Source organism: Mus caroli, unplaced genomic scaffold (genome assembly GCF_978045245.1).
Source record: "Mus caroli unplaced genomic scaffold, Mus_caroli_1 scaffold_16, whole genome shotgun sequence".
NCBI classification, from domain to species: Eukaryota; Metazoa; Chordata; class Mammalia; order Rodentia; family Muridae; genus Mus; species Mus caroli.
Genome location: NW_028227271.1, coordinates 64,566,316 through 64,585,784, shown reverse-complemented (window position 1 = coordinate 64,585,784; position 19,469 = coordinate 64,566,316). Strand labels below are relative to the sequence as shown.

The 19,469-nt window shown below is 42.0% G+C and overlaps 2 protein-coding genes across 3 annotated transcripts in view; one reads left to right on the top strand and one right to left on the bottom strand.

The window, feature by feature from the left end:
- Positions 1-14,940, bottom strand: part of Lrp12 (LDL receptor related protein 12) — an 85,081-nt gene extending 70,141 nt beyond the window's left edge. The window contains exon 1 of one of the 2 annotated variants that reach the window (XM_029469889.2): positions 14,721-14,940. In XM_029469889.2, coding sequence (XP_029325749.1) covers positions 14,721-14,799 — 79 coding nt within the window. In that variant the 5' untranslated portion in view covers positions 14,800-14,940. The remainder of the gene's footprint in view (positions 1-14,720) is intronic. The other variant, XM_021183312.3, reaches the window with a different exon arrangement.
- Positions 14,811-18,112, top strand: LOC115029413 (uncharacterized). Its single transcript, XM_085831551.1, has 2 exons — positions 14,811-15,251; positions 17,924-18,112. Exons 1-2 carry the CDS (start codon positions 14,811-14,813, stop codon positions 17,969-17,971), a joined length of 489 nt encoding a protein of 162 aa, XP_085687677.1. The 3' UTR covers positions 17,972-18,112.
- Positions 18,113-19,469: the final 1,357 nt, after the last annotated feature.

Genomic DNA, 19,469 nt, shown 5'->3' with positions numbered 1-19,469 from the left:
ATATAATACATACACAGTCATCAAATACAGGGAAAAACAAGAACAAAACCAAAAAACCCAACATCACTATTTTAACTGAAACAACGTCCGCTTCATCCCCATTAGGGTGGCTTCAGTTAGAAAGACAGGCAGCAAAGCATGAGTAAGGAGTAGGGTCTTCACTGCTGGAAGGAGCACAGAACAGCACTGCCGTCTGGAGAGCAGCTTGGAGTTCTTTACAAAGACAAACAGAGTTCTAATATGAGTCATGAATATCACTCCTCTCTAAATATACAGGAAAATACAAAAAGTGACAACTACTGAAATGCCACACAATAGGAATAAATGAAATGTGACAGAGCCATAGAACAGGGAGTTTTCTGGACAACACTGGGAATAAAGTGCTGAGTCATGCACTGCGTGGCTAAGTCATGGAAACAACATTTGCTAGGTAAAAGCCAGGCACAAAGGATCACATAGCGTATGATTATATTTAATGCAGCATCCAGAACAGATAAATCTGCGGTGACAGAGTTGACTCATGGTTGCCAGGTTGGAAAGAGTGCTCAACAGGCAATGGTCACTGACAGGTTTTTCCTGGAGGGTAGCAAATTTTCTCAAGCTAGGCAAGAATGATGGGTGCCAGTCTGTGAATATACTAAAAGCTATGGAATTGTACTCTAAAGGGTGAACTGTAAAAAGGATGATGCCCACAGTACATATCTGGAAATTAATAACAAAGAGGCGGGCACAGTGGCTTACACCTCTAGTGCCATCACGCTGGAAAGCCGAGGCAGGCAGACTGCCATGAGTGCAAAGACACAGTGAGTTCCTGAACAGGCCGAGCTCAAACACCCAGCAAACATGAACTGTAACATACAATGACTGGCTGGATTATTCTAGGCTTATTCTAGGAATGAAAGGCTAGTGAAATATTTAAAAACTGTTTGCCAGGTATGGTGCATGCATGTAACTCTAGCATTTCAGAAGCAGAAATAGGTGGGTCATAAGTTCAAGGACAGTGAGACCCTGTTCCAACTTTATACAGTTGGAAAAAATGTAACACAGTCTTTATTAACAAAATTAAAATGTGTAAGAAAGTCCAGAAAAATATACAGAAATATCCCTAAAACTAGTAACTGAGCTTATTCACTATAACCACTTTATACATGAAAAGTTACACAGAAGTCAGACTTAGAAATATTGTCACTTTCACGTTTAATTAAGTTACTTCTGTGCACATCTGTTTGCATGTGTGTGTGTGTGCAGATGCAAACCTGTATACAAGTGCACAGGTCAGAGGAAGACATCAGGTGTCCTGACCTATCAGTGTCTTACTCCCTTGAGACAGAATCTTTCATTGAACCTAGAGTTAGGCTGGTGTCCAGCAACACCCAGCAATCCTCCTGTCTGCTTCCCAATAGTGCTGTGGTTATAGGCTCACGCACAGTCATTCCTAACTTTTGACATGAGCACTGGAGATTTGTACTCAGGTCCTCATGCTTGAGTTGAGTTTCACACTTCCTGAGCCATCTTCCTGACTAACATTGTCATTTTCAATAAGTCTCCTCAAATGAAATAGTAAAAAAAATCTATCAAAACAAAAATCTAGTACCAATAAAAGAAATTAATGACTTAAATAAATGGAAAGATTCCATATATGTAGAGTAGAAATTAAGAATGATGATGTCAATTTTTTTTCCAAAGTGGTCTAGAAGTTTAAAACTATATGATTAAAAAAAAATCTCATCAGGATATTTTCTAGACAAAATGAGCTAACTTGACAACATACTGGAAAGGAATGGGAATCAAAAAATCAGGAAATTTTGATGGAGAATAAAAGTAAAGGACTATGCCATCCCACTCATGACAAAGCCACGGCAATCAGGTCAGTGCGAAAGATGAAGTGTGCAGGCATGAGAGCAAACAGACTCTGTAACTGGCCCAGGGATGTGCTCACTTAACCCTCCACAGAGGAGCAACGCAAAAGGGGCAGGGGTATTTCCAACAAATAGTGTTGAAACCATTTGTGAAAACCAAACTCTTTACAAACTTAATTCTTATAAAATGATAAATCAAAATGGATCTTAGGTTACATGTACAACAATTAGGTTTTAGAAAAAGAGAAAGACCCTTCCTGATCTGTAGTTGAGTAAAAGCATTGTAACCTAAGCTGTAAAATACTGATAGGATGGATCAACTTCATCAGATGTAAAGGGTCTGCTCTGTCAATGGCACTTTCTCGAAGATAAACTGCACACACAAGAGGGAAATACATATAAGACCTAAACAACAACAGTAAATGAAAAATGATGCAAATGAATAATGAACTTTACCACTTCATCCAAGATAGAAAAACAAAAACCCAAAGCACTCCAAAAAAAAAAAACCCATGTGAAAAGATGTTCAACCCACACACCTATGGCCACTTGATCTTTGACAAAGGAGCTAAAACCATCCAACGGAAAAAAGACAGCATTTCCAACAAATGGTGCTGGCACAACTGGCAGTTATCATGTAGAAGAATGCGAATTGATCCATTCCTATGTCCTTGTACAAAGCTCAAGCCTAAGTGGATCAAGGAACTCCACATAAAATCAGAGACTCTGAAACTTATAGAGGAGAAAGTGGGGAAAAGCCTTGAAGATATGGGCACAGGGGAAAAATTCCTGAACAGAACAGCAATGGCTTGTGCTGTAAGATCGAGAATCAACAAATGGGACCTCATAAAATTGCAAAGCTTCTGTAAGGCAAAAGATACTGTCAATAAGACAAAAAGACCACCAACAGATTGGGAAAGGATCTTTACCTATCCTAAATCAGATAGGGGACTAATATCCAATATATACAAAGAACTCAAGAAGGTGGACTCCAGAAAATCAAATAACCCTATCAAAAAATGGGGTACAGAACTAAACAAAGAATTCTCAACTAAGGAATACCAAATGGCTGAGAAGCACCTGAAAAAAATGTTCAACATTCTCAATCATCAGGGAAATGCAAATCAAAACAACCCTGAGACTCCACCTCACACCAGTCAGAATGGCTAAGATCAAAAATTCAGGTGACAGCAGATGCTGGCGAGGATGTGGAGAAAGAGGAACACTCCTCCATTGTTGGTGGGATTGCAAGCTTGTACAACCACTCTGGAAATCCATCTGGCTCAGAAAATTGGACATAGTACTACAGCAAGATCCAGCAATACCTCTCCTGGGCATATACCCAGAAGAAGTTCCAACTGGTAATAAGGACACATGCTCCACTATGTTCATAGCAGCCTTATTTATAATAGTCAGAAGCTGGAAAGAACCCAGATGTCCCTCAACAGAAGAATGGATACAGAAAATGTGGTACATTTACACAATGGAGTACTATTCAGCTATTAAAAAACAATGGGTTTATGAAGTTCTTGGACAAATGGATGTATCTGGAGGATATTATCCTTAGTGAGGTAACCCAATCACAAAAGAAGTCATTAGATATGCACTCAATGATAAGTGGATATTAGCCCAGAAACTTAGAACACCCAAGATACAACTTGCAAAACACATAAAACTCCAGAAGGTCAACCAAAGTGTGGATACTTCATTCCTCCTTAGAATGGGGAACAAAATACCCATGGAAAGAGTTACAGAGATAAAGTTTGGAGCTGAGGCAGAAGGAAGGACTATCTAGAGACTGCTCCACCCGGGGATCCATCCCATAAACAACTACCAAACCCAGACAATATTGCATACGCCAGCAAGCTTTTACTGACAGGACCCTGATATAGTGTCTCCTGTGAGGCTATGCCAGTGCCTGGCAAATACAGAAGTGGATGCTCACAGTCACCTATTGGATGGAACACAGGGCCCCCAATGGAGGAGCTAGAGAAAGTACCCAAGGAGCTAATGGGGTCGCAACCCTATAGGAGGAACAAACATATGAACTAACCAGTAACCCCCAGAACTGTGTCTCTAGTTGCATATATAGCAGAGGATGGCCTAGTCGACCATCAATGGGAAGAGAGGCCCTTGGTCTTGCAAAGATTATATGCCCCAGTACAGGGGAATGCCAGGGCCAGGAAGTGGGTGGGTTGGAGAGCAGGGTGGGGGGAGGGTATAGGGAGCTTTGGAGATAGCATTTGAAATGTAAATGAAGAAAACATCTAATAAAAAAATTAGAAAAAAAGAGAAAAGATGTTCAAGACTATTAACCACTTAAAAATGTATAATAAAATCAGGAGCTACAGCTACATAAACTTTAGATTAAAAACAGCTATGGAGATGACCAAAACTTCACCAAGCTATACAGCTGTCACATATACTGGTCAGCATGCAAATTGTTAAACACTGGAAGACAGCCTGGTGTTTCCTCCTATATTTGAATACATGTATGAAACTTAGAACACAGGAGCCAGGAACCCCACCCTTAAATATTCGCTCTAGAGAAATTAAAGTTCACATCCAAACAAAACCTATCAATGGATGTTTACCATTACAACAGATGAAGTGAGGTTCATCCACACAATGGCATACTGCCTACCAATAAAAAGGAACAGAACACTGACTAGTGACAAAGGTGATGATGGGAGGACTCTCTGCTACGCTAACTAAAGGAACTTGACAGTCTCCATGTCCACAGCTGGTGATGACCACATCAGTGGTCATCAAGGTCAGCACTGTAGGCAGCAGGCACAGCCATCGCAGAATAGCAGGGGAAGTCCAAAGTGATGCACCAGTTCTGTGTCCAGAATTCAGTACCATGTGCCCAAATCTGCAGTTATGCTAACATTCACAAAACCTTACAGCAGAGAAAACAAGGCCAATTTGTCCCATAGTTTTAAGGGTAAGATTAAAAGGTAGTCATCTCAAAAGTTAGACCACATGGAAGTCAGTATACCATAAAAGCAAGCAAGGGCTGGAAAGAGCAACCACAGTGCAGACTCATGTGTGGTGAGGTTGTTCAGGAAAACTGGGGCCAAGCAGAGCCAGATGGGAATTAAGAATGACAGGAGTGACAACCACAAATGTAGAAATGATTTAAGAGAAAATCATTTTTAGTTTAAAGTAAAATATAGATGAAATACTATATTCTCGGAAACTATAAATCAGCCAACTGTGACACAGGAAGAAATTGGGAAAAAAACAAACAAAAAGGCAAGGAGTTATCCCTCTAAAGGTGTCATGTGCACACACTCCTAAGAGCACTAATAAATATTTAGAAATGTAAAGTCTGTGTGTCGGAGCTAACTCCCTCCTGAGAGCAGACATTTCTTTGTGTGTTTGGTTTTTGGCAGGTGTCAGGCTGGCCCTGAACTCTTGGATCTTCCTGCCTCCACCAATTATGTGCTAGGATTACAGGTCTGTACCACCACAGTTGTCAAGATTAGAGATTAAAAATAAAATAATGAGGCAAAACCAGGGGCACATCCTGTGTTCTAATTTCAAATCTCTTCCATATCCACACATAAGCACACATGCCAACTACAGTTCACAATTTATTACATATTTTACAACAAGTCAAAAGGGTTTAAAGTTTCCTAGCACAAAAAGGAGAGACAAAGTGGTAGTCTAATTTGATCATTACACAGAATATATACATATATATGTATATATATTATGATGCTACACCCCATAAATATGTACAGTGTATGTCAATAAAGTGGTAGGAAAGTAATGTGGGCTTAAAGTTAACTTAATTATGTTTTTCATGTGGTCCACAACTCTTTTAGCTAGTACTCAGACAAAGTCCAATAGTAGCACTAAGAGAACAGGCTGTTTTGTGCTTCCAACTGTTATTCGGTGGTATATAAACAGGCACACTGTGCCTTATGGTGATTCACGGGACTCTCAACCCCTGCTTGAGTCCAATTCACATGTCCTATGCTGGCAGCCCCCGTGGCTCCCACCTTTCAGATGGGAGCTTCAGTTCTCCTCAGGCCTTTCCATTTCTTCTAGTCCAAACAGAAATCTACCACTTCTTACAGGCTCAGCTCTATTTTCTTGTTCAGTGAAATAAAGTTTAAGCACAGCAGGGACAGCAGCATTCTCTTCAGCCGTTCTTATAAAGACAAAACCATTCATTTCCACTCTTATCACAGGACCAAGCAGAAACACACCTCACTTTTCCAATCTTAAAAGACCCCAACTCGAACACTGAAAACTTGCACCCTGCTCCATCTACTAAAACCAGCAATGGAAAGAACGGATGAGCAGATATGAAAATCAGGCAGGGGTAGGGGCAGGGCAGGTAACAAGAGTGAGGAGGGATGAAGGGAAAAAGAAAGCAAAACCTTGGTGGCTACAGACTGTCTCACAAATGCAAAGTTAGCAGTAGATTATTCCAGTATAAAATGCTATCATTACCAACCTGCTACAGCACTCTACGAATGTGAAAATACTTCAACATTAGAAATACCATGAATGTAATTTGCCTTAGTAACAGACAAATGAATTCATTTATTCAACAAGCATTGTCTGCTATTATATCAAGTATGTTCCACACACAACCAGAACTCTACAATAATGTACACAAATGTAAAATAATTTCAGTCTTCTTGTTGGATTTGTTGTTGTAGAAAATATGTCATTTAACATATCTTAATTATCAATGAATGCATGGTAATAAAAGGTGACATGTTTCTTACTACCATTTTCAGTCGATTAATATTAACCCTTTAATTTCTATTACAGGCCTATGCAAATATGTAGCCCCAATTTAAAAGTATTCTTTGGCTTCCAAAACTGACAATTCCTGAAGCTGAGAGCCGCTGCTGTACTGTGTGCCACACTCTATTCTAGCTGACATTACTCACCTTCTCACTGGCGCTGTCAGTATGGGAAGTGTGCAGGCTGGAACTGAAACCAGGAAGGATGCTACCCACCCTTGTGCGTGCCTTTGGGCACACATTGCACATTGTGCTGAGTATATACCTAAACTAAAGCTGCTGGACTATGAGACATTTTATTCAATGCTATTAGACACTGACTTTTTCTAAGTCTAGTGAGCAGTTCAAGCATGGTTAGTTGAACTGAAATCAGTCCTCAATATGAAATTTACACTGTCCTTGAAGATTTTTTTCATGAAAACATAATCCAGAATATATCAATAATTATTTGCTATTGATTTTACATACAACCATTTTAGGCATACTGGGTTAAATATATTTACATTAATTTTCTTGTCTTCTCTTTTAGCATGATCACTGGAGTGTGTGTGTGCATGTGCACATGTGTGTGCATGAGTGTGTGTTTGTGTGTACATTTTTAAGTTCTATATTAGGCTTATATATTTGAGACACAAACACTCTCTCTAGGTAACAGCCCCTAAATGAAAGTTGAAGGACAGGTAAGTAGCAGCCTAGTGCAGACTGTGGATGAGGAAAGATGCAGCAGGCAGAAGAACCAGTGTGTGTACAGGCCAGGAGACAAAGGAAGCACAAGGGATGGCAGGAACACTGCAGAAGAAGGGCAGGGATGAGAGCGTGGCCAGGGTTTCTCTGCTTGATGTATTTATATGTGTAGGCATGGACATGTGCACGTGTGCATGTGTGTACCACCCCGGCATATGTGTACACGTCAGAGGACAACTTGTGGGAATTAATTCTATTCTTCTATCATGTGGGTCTTAGAAAGTAAACTCAGGTGTTAGTTTTGGTGGCAAGGCCTTTACTAGCTAAACCAACTCTCAAGCTCTACTGCTAGATTTTATGCAAGAATGTTAAATAAAAAAAAAAACACAAACCTGCATTTATTTAAGAAAGGTCACCCAGATTTGTACATGTGGCATGACTGAATCACTTCTGGACTAGTTAGCAGCTGTTACAACAATGTGAAAATATTATTAACATTAATAATAAAGCAACAGGCCTCTACACATAGAAAGCATGGAGTGAAAAGAACTAGACAAAAATTACTGTAGTCTGAGTCTGTCTTCCCTGAGGAGGCCACTTTACACTGACCTTACAATTAATCATGGCATTTTAAAAATAAAGCTGTTTTGTACTCTATCCGTGAGAAAGGTTTTAGTGTCATGAGAAAAAAAGCAACAAAAATCTTGAATATCTGAGTCATACTTCAGAATGCATCAGGTATATGCATTCACTTTGCATTTTCCCCCTATCTGAAAGGGGTAAGTCCTAACTGCTGAACATCCATGTGCTCACTTAAGCCTACGACGGAAGTGGAACACCATTTTTATTCCCTAAGAACTGAAGAGTTTAGGTGAATTGAAGGAAGTGTCAAGTCGGACTCCTTCACTAGTGAGAGCAACAGTTTAAAACAACTTTACTTCATCATACTACTTCCAGGCAGGACACTGAGTTATAAAACATTTGGGAAGAAAATAGAGAATTATTCTGTCAGAGTCATCCACGTCGATGTTCTGGAACCTGCCAAAACTGTATCATCTATAAATAAGTTATATAAGATCCAGTAAAAAGGTCGTTTATTCTTCCAAATTTCTTCTGAAATTCACCAGTCTACTAATACTTTGTCTTTTCCAATGACATAAAGCCATTTTATTGATCACTTACTTCAAAGCATTGAATTTGGGTAAAAGGGTACATGACATCTCACTTCCACACTAACTCTTGGATTCTTGCCTGTTCTACTCCCAAGACTGCATAAAGCTATGCTCCATGCTTAGTGGGGAAAAGATGAGCCTGGGAGCAGAGTGCTCCATGAGAGCCTTAAGCTTCTCCTGCAGTCCATCTCCTTTGCCGTTCTTGTCATCTGTTGTACAAGCTTTTCATCACAGAGTCCTGCCTGGTATATAGCATGGACAGCGACTTGCACACACTGAATGTCCTTACTATTGTCTTTTCTAGAAGGAGTGACAGGAATTCCCCAAGAGTCCAAACTGTTAGGCTGAATGGAAGGAACAGAAATCACCCTTCGTATCCTTCTCCTCTTCAGTCTTATCTCATGATTCAGGTTACATGACTTCAAGAAAATACACAGTAACAATCAGATGTGATTACATCATCCCATCCAAACTTCTGTGCCCAAGTGCACAATGATGCTCCCTCTCCTCTTTCCTCTCCCAGACAGAAAAAGAAACCCCCTGTTTATCAACAGGACGATACCCATCCACCTCCCCTACCACCAGCTTGTTCCAACCACTTGTGCCTCTCAAGCTGGCTGACAGCTAATTTCCTGACTACCCTGACTACTTCAGATGTCCCACACTGTATAGAAAAAGCGACTGAGTCAAAATAAAAACTCTATCATGCCATTTCAACCTCTCCAATAGTTAACTTTTAAAATAAACCTCAAATTTACCACGGTCTTCAAACGTGTACTCACCGTGGTACTCCTCCCCTAATGCTCTGCAGCAAGTGTGTCCACACAGCTGCAGGGTCCAGCTCACCCTCATCCTAGGCCTTTCAATATATTGTTCCCACATACAAAGCGCTCTGACTATAACTCTCATGGTCACCTATCATTTGGGCCTTATAAATGTGCCCTGTGAAAGACATCTATCCCTAATCACTTCATTATTTATTATCTCCATGCTTGTTAGTTTCTGCTGGAGAACTTGCAACAATTTGTTGACTAGAGTCTGAGAACCACAAGGGCAGAGACTGCCCACAGGGCAGAGACTGCCCACGAGGCAGAACCTAACAGTGACAGGGAAAGTATCCTACAGATGCAGGAAGGAGGGAAGAGGATTAGGCAATCATTCCTCCGACTTTCTAGTGATACGATCTCAAGGCAATTCTCAGAACTTCAATTTCCTCTCTGATTAAAAAACAATGTTGAATATGATTGCTAGGTGGGACTGACTGAAACTGTCAATGAATAATGTTCAAGAACAGCACCCCATAACAGTAAGTGCTGGACACTTAATATAGCAAATGTCCTTTCTTTCTCTCTCTTTTAATGATTAGATGGTGAGACCTCACTAAGCTAATTCATTATTGAATTTATATATGTATGTGTGTGTGTGTGTGCATGTATGTATATATGCATGCATGCATGTATGGAATGGTAATAAAAGTATACACCTATCACCTTATCTCAAAAAAAAGGAGGGAATATGTAGGAGTGCAGTGAGGAGGAGGATCTAGATAGAACCTTAGCAGTTAGATAGGTCAATGCAACCCCCGAGTGCTCATAAAGATTTGCAGCAAGAACAGATTAATGCTCATTTTGCAATTTCAAAGTCCAAGCATTTTCTATTTTCTATTTCTGTATCCATCTCCTGTTTAAAATTCACTCTCTGGTGAATATTGCTAATAATATATTTTTTAAGAAAAGACACCAATTATGTAAAACAAAATACCTAAGATCAGAAAGAGAAATTCCCTTTACTTTTTCATAAGCTTTAAACTTTCTATTCTGCAGAAAAACATCTTGACCCAGGCCTGGCACTTAAACATGTACTCTTGGGACTGAGGAGTCTGGAGCAGGAGGATTGCTGTGAGTTGGAGGCCAGCTTGGGCCACAGCCCCTGGCTTTAACATCTACATTTTAACAGTTCCTTCTACCTGCGGCTCACGTTTCTCTTTGGTTCTCTTCAGTGGAGACCAGACTTTCTAGGAAGCGTCTAAATCGTTTATGACACATCATTCAAACCTCTTCCAAGCTCCTGGAATGTAGACAGCTACCCTTCAAAATGTTGTCACTGAACCCAAGCCCTGGGGATTGGGAGGAATCTGCTGCCTGTCTTCAATCTCCCTACAATATAGATATAATTTAGATTCTGAACTCAAAGAAGGGTTTATATTAAGCAATTAATTCAGTTTTATTCAATATATTTTATGTAATCAAGCTTGACTTTCTCAGAAGTAATTGGTATCTGCTTAAAAAATTTTCCCTCTGTTCCAGTTATTTCTACCACTTTTCTAAAATTGGAACTTCCAGTTTATCCTTACACTGAAAAAAAATTTTTAATACTGCTGAGTGTTCCATATAATTCATGGGGAAAAGATTTATCCATTAGATATAAAGTAAAGAGTAAGGAGAATATTATACCCAGCCACAACATCCATAACAGCAGGTGCACAATAAAGCCTCTTGCCATAATCAGATGATAGTTCAAACAGGAATGTTATCTATCACAGGTCAGAGAGCATACATACATCAGGATGAGTTTTTACTGACACTGAATGCTTTAGCAGGAAGTAACCTGAAATTCTCCAAGGCAATTATAAGATCATAAACAAGCAAAACAAATGCTCTAAATCATTCTCTAAGGCTTCCTCTAGGGCAGTGTTCAACAAATGAAACAGTGGCCCAAAAGCTAGAGTCAAGATGAGCAAATGAGGGTCAGGAAAGCAGGGAAGGGGGAGAGTGGATGACAGGCAGCACGCCTGAGTGTGTCCCAAACATAAGGACACCACCTCATGAACTTTGTTTCTTTCTCCAGATACATCCAGAAAGCAAGGTAACAGCCTGCTAAGCTCTGGGATACCACACTCCTTCAAGCTTCCAAAGAAAGCCAGTGTCAATTCAACCTTCACTTTCTCCTGTTCTCCTGCATATTCAAAGCTATTCAGACAAAAAGAAAGACTGAAAGGTAATACTGGCCCTAGGACAACCTCAGAAAGCATTAACTGTAGGCTGATGTATAATCTAAATTAATTGTATACTTTTACACAATTTAAAGTTCAAGCAAGACTTTGGCATCTAGAAAGATAACCTGCAGCTATAATAGTCACATATCACAGTTCACCAACAAATAAAAGGTTATGTAAAGAATGTAAACACCAAATAAGACGTTTTAAATCTATATAAAAGGTTTTCAAGGTTCATATTTTGGTCAATAGCCAAGAGTAACTGGAAAAAACAAAACAAACAAACAAAACAAACAAATAAACAACAACAACAACAAACAACCTACCAAGCAAAGAAATAAACAAAACTGCTGGAATTCCCGAAATACTGGCTCAGAACCTTTCCTTATCAGGTCTATGTCAAATTATTCAGAATATTCACTTGTTTTAGTGGAACTTCCTAATTTTATTTATTGATTCCATTATTTACATTAATTTGTGTATGTGTAGGACCTGTGTGTGAAACAGGGTATGTTTGTCGGGGTCAGAGGACAGCTTTGTGAAGTTTATTATCTCGTCTACCTTATGTGGGTTCCAGAAATTGAACTCAAGTCACCAGGCTCTATAGAAAATACCTTTACCTACTGAGCTATCTCAATAGTCCTTTATTTTTTAAGCCATACTTGTGTGTGTGCAAGAACATGTATATATGGAGATCAGAGGGCAACCATACATGTTCGTCCTCAGGTGCTGTCCATCTTTCTCAGACAAGGGTCTGGAGCTTGCCAAGAAGATTATACTAACTAATGAGTCCCAGGGAATCTGGCTGTCTCTGCCTTCCGGGGAACATGTTATACTGCCCATTTTTACATGAACTAGGGATGGAATTCAGGACTTCAAGAATTGTACTGAGATATCTCCATAGTGTACGTATGTATGTATGTATGTATGTTCTATGTTCACGCAAATGGTTCTGTTGGGTATATCCACTATCCATCACAACTTTAACACAGACCACACAAACTCTAATATACCAATTCCAGTACAGTTTAGCTATTGCTACAGTTGTTTGTTTTTCTTTTCCTAATAATATAAACCCAAATCTGGGTGAGGAAACAGAAACACATGGGTGTGCACGAACTCGAGCACACCCCCTCCCACCCCCACCCAACACACACTCGTGCACTCTCGGGCACAGCTGTATAGAGAATGCCCCTGGTTTCAGGACGAAGAGTTTCTTTTAGCTCTGTCAGTACAGTTCAATGTTTTGCCCATCTCACTGCCTCTTATTTCCTTATCATTTGAAACTCAAGTGGTTGGAGACATCAACCTTTGGAATTATCACCTGACAGCTTTATAACCATGATCCCACAATGGTGGAAAAAGGAGTTTTGGCCTTTGACTTCAATTCCTCACTGAAGACAAACACCTTTGTAAAGTATCTACGAGAAGTCCACCGTGTATTATAAATGAATACACCAGGACCAATACTGCTTTACAGCCTCTTTATCTCTGAAGGCAAAGGATCTTTATTTCAAACACCAATGGCATGAGTTTTCCTGAAGACTCAACTTATTTATTTAGTCTGATCAGACATCACATAAACTCAATTCTGATTACAGTGCAGAGCATACACAACTGGACATTCCTAATCACCCTAGATTAAAAATTCCTCTCACTCTCCTTTCTCCTGGGCCATTATACCAAACCTAGAGCAGGACTTACTCACCTCCAGGCTAGGAAAAAAAACCAACATAATAGCTTATTGATCTCTGGTGTAGACCCAAACCCACAAGTCATCAGCCAAGCAGGGATGGCACTAACAGTGAACAGTCAGGTCCCACACAAACACATCATTGACAGTTACTACATCAAATGTGGATAAGCCCATCCTCCTGCTCAGAACAAAATAACACACCACGTGTGAACTACACTGAAAATATTACTATTTCTTAGCTATCATGAAATGCCAATTTACATTCATTATATTTTTCATATAATGAGAATTCTCGAGGTTTGTAAGTTACCATCATATTTAATTCCACAGATAAATACTTTCGAGACAGGGTTTCTCTGTATAGCCCTGGCTGTCCTAGAACTCACTCTGTAGACCAGGCCTGCCTCTGCCTCCCAAATGCTGGGATTAAAGATAAATACTTTCAAAAGAGATGCTACCATATGCTGGGGAATTATATGCTACAGAAACCACCGCCATTATACTACTGAATCAGTATTTGTGGCAAATGAAGTGGACTTTTTATAAGTAAAAATACCGCCACCGTCCCCTCCCCCCCAGTAGCTTCTGTTTGTTTTTTCTGGAGAAATCAAACCATTACTCCAAAATGGAAATGTTAATTGTGTTCTCTGCAATACCCATTCAAGGAATTAACTCATGAGAACTAAGAATGGTGAAGTCAGAGCCCAAGCTGAGGTCTCAAGTGGTGAGCAGTCAGTCCTCTTAATTCCCTTTAGTTCTAGTTCATACAAAGCACGGTCGTGACACACAATCAGCCTGCAATCCGTAAAGTAGTGTCCCTAACCAGATCGCAGACCGGAATGAGGCAAGAGTCACAACAGCATCAGAGGGCACAGATGAAATGACAAGTGAACTGGGAGTCAGGGCAGACTTGTACGTCCCAATAGAGAAAGACTGAGGTGGGGCTGGAAACTATTTTCTGGCCTTCTCTCCAGTGCAGCTACTGGGGAACGAGATCCTACACGCCCGAGACCCACAGAGCCCCAGGCGCAGAGGTGGAGGGGTGGGAAGGAAGCAATCGGGGTGCTTTTGGAGGGAATGGGGACCAAGAGAGATGGGCACGGACAGCAATTTCACTGAGAAGAGAACTTCCTGCCTCGGGAAGGATCTGGGACAGGACCGTCCCGGAGGCGACCTCCCCTTCGTAGTCTCACGGTCACATCTTTGTGCGCGAGGACTGTACACCCGGCAGCGAGCGCTAGAGGAGCGAGCCGCTGGGGCCCTCGCGCCGGGCTGGGGAGTCCTCCCGCACGCCGTCGCTCCGCAGGGACCCCTGGCTCGGACCGGCCCGCCTCCTTCTCTCCGAAGGGTCAGCGGAGGCCAGCGGACCCCAGCATCCCCGCGGGCAGACAACCCTCCCCGCACCATCCCGCGTGGGTCTTTGTCCCGTCGGCAACCCGGGTCTCCCCGGGTCGCCCAAGCACAGCCGGTCCTGGAGGCCTGGGGGGCCCCCGGGGTCGCCCCAGCTTTGTTCGGTCAGAGGGGCGCAGGGAGGTGGACACTTACCGTACACCCCAGCGAGGAAAAGCAAGAGCCACGCCGACCCCCGCCGCGGAGACTCTTTTGTGCTCCAGCGACGGGCCATACCCACGGCAGATGGAGGGAGCGAGGAGATGGAGGAGGAGGAGCTGGGGCCAGACGCCGCCGCCGCCGCCGAGCCCCTGGCTGCTCCCTGCGCGCTCCGCGGCGGCGGAGGGGGAGGGGCGGGGCCGCCCGCGCGCGCTCCCTCCCGCCGGCCCTGCGTCGGTCGCGCGAGCCCCTAGCGGGCCGGCCTTCCCGGGAGCAGGGACGCGCAGCGCGCGCGCCAGCGGCAGGCGACAGGGCCGGCAACTGCGGGGCTCGGGCCTCGCGCCGCACAACCAGCCGGCACCGCCACCCGCCAGACTGAGCGCGAGCCGGCACCGGCGCTCATCCGTGCACTCGGCAATCCCCTGGCCCGCCTGTCCTGGTTCCCGCCCCGCGCTTCCCTGGACTCGGCCGAGCTCGAGCGGATTTCGCCGCGCCTGGAGCCGGAGGAGCGAGGCAGTGCCAATCGATGTGCGAGCACGCGAACGCCGGCCGCTGGGTTCTAGGGGCTCGAGGGCTGGAGTGGGGAGTAGGGAGGGGGGAGCGGGACGGCGGGGGTGTGCTCTGACCGAGCTCCGCCGCAGTCCCCGGCCTTGGTGTTGTGCCCTTCCCGGAGATCCTCGAGGCTGATGAGCTATGCGTGGAGGGAAGAGGGGTAGGAACTTAGAAGTCCGGTGCTAAGACCCCCCGACCTTGCCGGCTCCGCTTGAATTGGGCTCTGAAAGAGTGAGTGGGTCGTAGGTCCCTGTGGATAACCTGATGTAGAATCTCAGCCAAAGGATCTGGGGATACATCCGGCCGGGCTACAGGGTCTGTGCTTCTAATCTGGCAGGGAAGACGCGGGGGACCCTTTTGACACTCGGGTGGGGTAGAGTGGACCTGGGGCGTGGAAAGAGGGATATCCCTGACTCCTTCTCCCCCCCCCCCCCTCCGCCCTAAGTCTCTTCTCAGCTCCTAACAAGTATGACACTTCTTTCCCTTTCCCTTAAGTACCCATAGCGATTCTGTCTGTAGTGACACACTGGGCACTTCCACCCTTGCCATTTACAGGCACTGTCCACTATTCGCTGAAGATCAGCAGTGCCCTATGCTGCACTGTTAACACAGGCTATCTTTGTTTCCCGACAATCTTGTGAGATGAATATCCATGTTTTAGCTAAGTTAATGAGACTCAAAGAGGTTAAATTATCCCAAAGGAGTTATCAAGTAGATCTACGGACTTTGTTTCCCCCATCCCAAAGTCAAGCACTTTCACAGTAACAGGAAACTCAAGCAAAATGCTTAGTACCCATCAGTTACATTACATTTTAGTATATGCCTGGGGAGGTACACTAGATTTTTCCTGTATCTCTTGCTTATTTGACCCTTTAATGACCCCTGAAATTATATGTCAGAAGAGAAAAGTTAATGCTTAAGAAATCTTTTACAAGCCGGGCGTGGTGGTGCACGCCTTTAATCCCAGCACTCGGGAGGCAGGGGCAGGAGGATTTCTGAGTTCGAGGTCAGCCTGGTCTACAGAGTGAGTTCCAGGACAGCCAGGGCTACACAGAGAAACCCTGTCTCGAAAAACCAAAAAAAAAAAAAAAAAAATCTTTTACAAGATGGCAATAAACAAAAATCCTGAACTGGGATTTTTTTTTTCCATTCTTTTTTGAGAACACAGCAATTTTGTTGTTCCTCATTCTGCAATCAGCAGATATGATTCCTTGTTTTATGACACTACACTCTGATCGCTGTTTTTTTTTTTTTTTCCCAGAGCTCTTTCTGTTCATTGAATTTGTGATAGGCCACAAACACAATGAAAACGTAGACTGTACTGCATTCGTCTCCCACCCCATCACTTTCAGTACCATTCAAGGAACTCTGTCCCAAGAGGAGACACATGGTGCCCCCCCCCAGGACCCTTTCACCTGCACACCTCCACAAACACTTGTTCATCTACTGAGTGGCCTCTTCGACTGTCAAATAATCAATCTTTTGTTTTCTAAGCCCCTTTAGCCTTCTTAAATTTTAATGAGGACTCTGGAGAACTTCTACTTAGAAATTAAAATGGAAGCTTTAACTATTTTTAGTTCTTTTCAAATAAAACATAAGAATCCATGTTACCATCTCCAAAACAAATAGGAAAGTGGTGTAGTTTCTCTCTTTGCAGATCTTCCTTGTGCCTGGCTGGCTGAAAACATCTGGATTCCCATATCTGTTTCTGAAGCCAATCTGTTACAGCATGTTGTTTTGGTTGAAGTATATTAAGAAATTTAGACAAACAAACAAAAAAACGGGCAGTGGTGGCATACACCTTTAATCCCAACACGTGGGAGGCAGAGGCAAGCAAACTTCTGAATTTGAGGCCAGCCTGGTCTACAGAGTGAGTTCCAGGACAGCCAGGGCTATACAGAGAAACTCTGTCTCGAACCCCCCACCCACAAAAAAAAAAAAAAAAAAAAAGAAAGAAAGAAATTTAGAGTCATAGAGATCTGCAAATTGAAACAAAAACAAAAAACAAAACAAAAAAACTTCCTTGAAATAGTCTCAAGGACACCACTACCAAATACAGGCTATGCATCGCCAATCCATAAACTGCTCCAAAGCACTGAGCACTGAAACTCACAAGCAAAAAAAAAAAAAAAAAAAAAAAAAAAACAAGCATATAACCTCAACTGCCCCACACATAAGATTGTGAAGTTTCAAGCATTTTGGATGAAAGAACACACAACTTCTGAAACTTTAAAAACCATCACTCTAGCCGGGGCGTGGTGGCACACACCTTTAATCCCAGCACTTGGGAGGCAGAGGCAGGCAGATTTCTGAGTTCGAGGCCAGCCTGGTCTACAAAGTGAGTTCCAGGACAGCCAGGGCTACACAGAGAAACCCTGTCTCGAAAAAACAAAACAAAACAAAAACAAAACAAAACAAAAACAAAACAAAACACCGATCATTCTTAGCTGTCTATCTTAGACAGCTCAAAGAAAGGGGCCCTGTGAGTAGTTCTAACGATATGTCTTACAAGGGAACATTTTTCCTTAAAATAATTCTAATAGACTATCAAATGTTGTTACAAACGTGTTATAGAGTAGGCATGTTATCAGGCACTGGGCAGGATAATCACTCCTTATGTTGTCCACCCTACCTTCCTGGCTCTCTAGGCTCTACATCAACTGGGTCGTATGAAGAAGCCCTTTGAAATCCATTAAAACTCTGGCTATAAAGAGGTTTGTATTAGTAACCATTCCATTGAGTGGAGTATTTATTATGCTTGGACAGTTCAGATTTGTAGTCTATAAAGCATAAATCATGCCTTTAAGAAGCAGCTGCTGCTTCTTCTGGGTCCTTATATCCATAAAAGGTCTTTAAGTGATCTTTTATGCCTGCTGAGACGGTTTGAAGTTTTGTGTTCATGTACTTCTCATAGGGAGATTATTTCCACAGACTCTGAAAGAACTCTGTCAACCATTAAAGTTTAAGAAAATTTCATTAAAAGCACTCTGAGTTGCTGCTTAATGCCTTTCCAAGTGAGTCTCATGCTTCTCAAGAATATACAATGAGGAGTGGAGAGGTGTGTGGACTTCTTTTCCGTTAGCGTGTTCTGAAAAGGACTACTCTATTCACCTTATGGCAATATGCCCTTAAATACTCAAATTACTTTAAAAAAATGATCCCAAATATCTTTCTCGTTTATTATCCCATATGGTTTAATTTTTACTTATGTCATGAATAAAAAGGTCTGTCTCAAGGATTGTAAATTGTGCTCTCATTTGAGGATCTCAACACTGAGGTTAGTCTGGGAATTTAAATGTCCCACTTTGAGCATCATCTTCTATTTGAACGAAAATTGATGATGTGTGGGTTTTCTTCTTGGCACACTTCCAAACAAAAGACAAACCATCTCCCCACCACTGAATTATTAGTTTTTCAAAAGAAAAACAAACATAATACAAATAAATAACAGGAAAATATTAAAGATGGTAATTAAATAAATGAGAACTCTTCCTAAGAAAATTGTTTTATTGGAATGCAGTAATACAAGGTTGCAATCCTGGCAACTTGAATACTCGTTCCTCAGCACATTTGTTGTGGTTATTTATTCTGTTCTGTGCTCTAACATCCTAGCACTGTAACTACAGTCGAAGCATAATACTGGTTCCACACCACATAGCAAATCCTCGTGTGTTTGTCCTTGTACCATTGTATCTGCTGCATGAACTTGTAAGTAGTAATCACATGTTTTTTTGTAGACATTTTAAATCATTGCCTCCATCAAGAAAAATGAAGGAAAATAAGCAGCTACACATTTTGTCAGAAATAAATACTCTTAGGATTTTGTTGTTGAACTGCAAGTTTCTAAATGCATATCTTTGTCTTCACATTTAAATATTTCTCATGATTAATTAAGGATATAAACTGGTATTCTTGTTAGATGGGAGCGCATTCCAAGTCCCTCTCAGCCCATTAGCAGTGAATCTGGAAACTATGATGTCAAATGAATGATTCTTTATTGGGGTCTATTGCTAATTGCAGGTACATACAATGTATTTATTTGAATCCTGCTCAAAGCAAATAGAATTTGTACCAATGCAGCATACTGTAGCAGATAAAAGCGGAGATCTGAAGCGTTTTGAAAGGTTGATTTTGATCTAGGTGGTTAGCTTTGATTAAACCCTAAATTCTTATATCTTATGTTCTCTCCATTAA